The 4502-nt window shown below is 42.4% G+C and overlaps 1 protein-coding gene across 1 annotated transcript in view; it reads right to left on the bottom strand.

Annotated features, from left to right (window-relative positions):
* sspo (SCO-spondin) overlaps positions 1 to 4502 on the bottom strand; it is a gene marked incomplete at its 5' end in the record, with an annotated part of 102981 nt that overhangs the window by 77731 nt on the left and 20748 nt on the right. Inside the window, 7 exons of the mRNA XM_010769066.1 lie at positions 931 to 1053; positions 1647 to 1838; positions 1946 to 2110; positions 2204 to 2362; positions 2574 to 2729; positions 2835 to 2906; positions 3036 to 3261. Coding sequence (XP_010767368.1) covers positions 931 to 1053; positions 1647 to 1838; positions 1946 to 2110; positions 2204 to 2362; positions 2574 to 2729; positions 2835 to 2906; positions 3036 to 3261 — 1093 coding nt within the window. The remainder of the gene's footprint in view (positions 1 to 930; positions 1054 to 1646; positions 1839 to 1945; positions 2111 to 2203; positions 2363 to 2573; positions 2730 to 2834; positions 2907 to 3035; positions 3262 to 4502) is intronic.

Below are 4502 nucleotides of genomic sequence, written 5' to 3'. Positions count from 1 at the left end.
CACTCTCGTACACTCGCGTCCCTACGCTCATGAAGTGCACACATTGGCGGAGGGATGGCGATGTGGCGAAAGGTGCCGAAAGAGCGGTGCCGCACAGCGTTTGGAGACAGGACCAAACCATTACATGTAAATAGAGGGGGGTATACAGAGGCTTTGGATAATTAACTTTTGGACACAAAAAAGTGAAATGAATCGTAAATTTAGTGAGTATATTATCAATATAATGTTATATTAATGTTAATTATTGATGATTGATGAAAGGTTACTTAAACATTTTTTCTTAATGTTCTACAATTTTTGGGGCCCCTGTCAGTCACGGGCCAGTAGAATCGTCCTAACTTTTCACCCCCTTACGGCGCCCCTGGTAACAGAGTTCATCTTTATTTTGTTAAAGTTTCAGCTATTCTGTTTACAGTTCTGTCATCAGATTATTTAATACGATTTGTTAAAATATTGTTGTTTCTTTTGATGTGAAATATTATTTATTTAATTTAAATAAAAAGCAATGTTAATTTTGTTCACAATTTGTTTAGTTAGTTTAATAATATATGTATTTCTGAATCAAGTAGTATTCATCTTTATTGTCTTCATTGTTAGTTTCCACATGCCTAAAACAACCTCAAGCTAAATCTAAAAGTTGATGGCTAAATAAGAGCGTTTGAGAAATTGTGAAAGGCATACAGTAATAGTCCGAATAGTCGATTAATCGTTTCATTAATCAATAGATTAATCGATTATCAAATTAGTCGTTTGTTGCAGCCCTAAAACGTGTTATTCAGCAACCCTTGCAATTTGGGATTTTATTTTTGGTTGGTAGACCTCGGTGAGCTGGTCATTTCAAAAGTAGCTCACCAGCCAAAAAAGTGTGGGCACCCCTGCTCTAGACAATTGATTACAAAATGACACCGTACACCCTCCTGTGCGTCTTACCAGGTACACATGCTGCAGTGCAGTTGCTGGACGAGCTGAGATGTGAGCAGGTAGGAGGACAGGGCTCCACCCGTCCAGCCTGGCAGTCAGCCTCTGTCACCAGCACCATCCCCTCCACACAGCCTGAACAAACAGGAAGCACATGTAAGGCAAGGCAAATTTATTTGTATAGCAATTTTCAACACAAGGCAATTCAAAGTGCTTTACAAAAACACACATTAGAAACATTAAAAAGCAAAGATAATAAAACATGAACACGGGTACATGAATAAAAGTTACAGTGCAGTGTAAGATATGAATAGTTCAATTAAAAACAGCGGCAAAAATAAAAGCCTTCAGCCTGGATTTAAAAGTAGTAAGAGTTGCAGCAGACCTGCATGTTTCTAGTTTGTTCCAGATATTTGGTAATATCCCAAACCTAATTCTCCGATTTCCTCTACCCCTAGTCTTCCCGTGAAATTATAGTTCTTATGACACTTTTCTAACCTTTTTATATTCCTTTCATCCTTCTCTTTCATTCATTTTGCAACACATTTCCCCCTGTTTTACTGTCACCCGAACCCATCTTTGACCTATAAACCACTTTTCTTTTCAATTCCCAGAATTAGGAAATTTAAACCTGTTTTAAGACTTCGCTCATGAATGAATCTGAATGTAATTAGAATTGGATATAAATCAAACACCGGCAGAGTTTAGTGTTTGACAGTCTGCCCCACCTGTCTGTGTTCCGATGTCTTTGGTGCAGGGCTGGCTGTTGCAGCTCTGGCTTTGCAGGGTCATGCCCCCACAGTCCCGCCCACCGTTCTTCGGAGGAGGATCGGAGCAGCTTCTGTTCCTCTGCCTGACACCCCCTCCACACTGAGCGTCACACTCGGACCACTCGCTCCACTCTGCCCAGTGACCATCAACTACAAGAGGAGAAGAACCATATGCTAATGACAATAAGGCCTTGAAACTTGAAACTGGTGTTATATGAAAGAAGCGTCTTGTTTGACATCAGATTCAGGGAACAGACCTGGACATGCTCGAGGGAAACAGGCTCGACCATCAAACTGAGCTCCACCACAGGCCCCTCCTGGCAGAGCCTCCCTCAGAATGTCCCTCTGCCTGAACAAGGAGCCCAGACCACAGGACACACTGCACACACTCCATGCTGTCCACGGGGACATGATGCAGTCCACTATACAGGAGAGGAAAAAATGTGGCAAAAATATAAGAATACCCCTCTTCTGTTTTGTCTTATTTCCACTTTTACAGTGTCCTTCTATCTTACCACAGTCTTTCTCATCTGATCCATCCACACAGTCCTTCTGCAGGTCACATCTGCGGTCCAGGTGAACACATTCCCCACTGTTGCAAGAGAATTGTTTGTGTGAGCAGGGGCTCGGCACTTGGGGGGCCCATGTGTTCACTGCAGGTCTGGCTGTTGTGCCTGATAATACAAGGGAATACAATAAAATAACAATTTTAACACACAGTCTTTCCAGGAACTATACATCAGGTCTTTTTTTCTTTTATATTTTGCATTTCTGTGAAGTTCACCATTAAAAATAAACATGAATGCATTTTCAATAAGGTCAATAACAGCTATTTTACATATTTTTCTGTGCTTTCCCCCGCAACAGTTTGTTGATGCATACCACAGCGTTCTTCATCCGACCCGTCCAAACAGTCCTGTCTGCCGTCACACACCTGTGCCGAGTCGACACAGCCAAAGGACCGGCACACAAACTGGCCTTCGATGCAAAGCACCCTGGGTTTACCATCATCATCGGGGGTTGTAGCGTTCCATGAGGCTGTAAATGAAAAGGAAATATGTCTCATATGTCAATTTGTGTCTCTTCTGTACAAGTGTTAATCAATGGGTCCTGCCTGGATTATGGATAACTAAAAAAGGCTGTTTTGTGTCTCACTTGTTGTGGTTTGCAACCCAGGTTTTCCAGAAGAGCTTGTGGTGAGATGCAGTCCAGGGTGACCTGTCGTGACCCCTGGGAAGATGAATCTTTTGAATAATCAAACATCACTTGCAACAGGCACACATAAAAGGGGGGTTAAGATCCAACGTCAATCAGAGAAAAGCAGACTTTAACAACCATTGATTGTACCTGTACTTGGAGTTGTTGTGACCCCAGGGCTTTCAACACCAGGAATGCCACCTTGGGACCAGGTGGTATGGAGGCCTGGGGCACCTGTTGTACTGTCACCATGGAAACCTGGTCCCCCCGAGGAGCTGGTCTGGTTTTGCAACCCTGGAGAGCCTTTGGTTGGAGCCGTGCCTGAGGAAGAGGAATCCAAAAACATACATTGATAAGGAAAATAGTCCAAAAGATACTGTGTATTTCTTGACTCAACTGTAAGATAAAATGCTTTCAATCACAAGTAAGGCAACTCAAATGTGGTGAGGATTAAAAAGAAGATTACAAATTGACATGACCAAACATCGCTCAGGTCTCACCGCAGTTGATCTCGTCAGAGCTGTCTTTGCAGTCCGGTCTACCATCGCAGAGCACAGAGACAGGGACGCACTCTTCAATGTGCTGGCAGGCAAACAGGCCTGGCTTACAGCGCAGCACCGTCACTCTCCCACCACCAGAGGGGGATGTGGTCACCCTACTGGGGGTCACCAGCTCATCTAAAATAGCAGGAGGAGAAAGTGTATCATGTTAACTGATGTAAAGTAGGGCCAGCCATATTTCTCTAAAACCAGTCGTGTAGTGGGGATTTTTTTACTGGGTGGACGGGAGACACTATGGACGCGCTCGTGAACTTTCAACGGGGGGGGGCTTGGGGGACCTCTGTGTCGCCTGTCAGCGCAACTATGATGCCGTTTAGACAATATAATAATAAAGGGCGGTGCCGGCTGTCAGCGAACCGATCCGGCCTTTCTGCGCGACTATCACTCAAATGCGGGACATAGTCTCAATGTGTGGGACGCGGGACAAATAATAAAAATGCTGTGTGTGCAGTCCCGCACAGTGCGGGACACCTGGTCACCCTTCACACACAGTTCTGCCCCTCACACACACACGCTTCAAATCAAGTTGCATAAATGCTTGAGCTACGTTTTTATTATAATTACTGTGAAATCTGCCTATTATGTTTTCGTCATTACTACAACAAACACACACTTCCAACTGATAACACTGGCATTGATTTTAGATGTATTAGACTATTAAAAAAAGAAATCATGCTTCAAATAAGTGGGGGTACGGCGTACCCCCGCGTCCGACGCCCACTACACCATAAATAACTCACTTATAAGCTAGTAAACAAGAAGACATTGTGAAAATTCGGGGTTTTATCATTTAGTTGTACATCATTTCTTTTTACGTTGTTTTTTAAAATATTTTAATCGTTAAACATTTATTAGAATTATGACTATTATCTATTTATTTGTATTTCTGTTGTACCTATATGTTCACTTTATTTTATAGGGTTTTGTATTGTTGCATCTATTCACTTGTCTTGTGTCTTATCTTTCCGAGATAAATCATTATTTATTTGTATTATAATACATTTTACCTCATTTTGTCTCTTAACCTTTTAAAATGTTATATTTTGCTGCATGTATC

The sequence above is a fragment of the Notothenia coriiceps genome, unplaced genomic scaffold (assembly GCF_000735185.1).
Source record: "Notothenia coriiceps isolate Sejong01 unplaced genomic scaffold, NC01 NC01_scaffold00006335, whole genome shotgun sequence".
NCBI classification, from domain to species: Eukaryota; Metazoa; Chordata; class Actinopteri; order Perciformes; family Nototheniidae; genus Notothenia; species Notothenia coriiceps.
The sequence above is the reverse complement of the archived record's forward strand: the minus strand, read 5'-3'. Positions and strand labels throughout refer to the sequence as shown.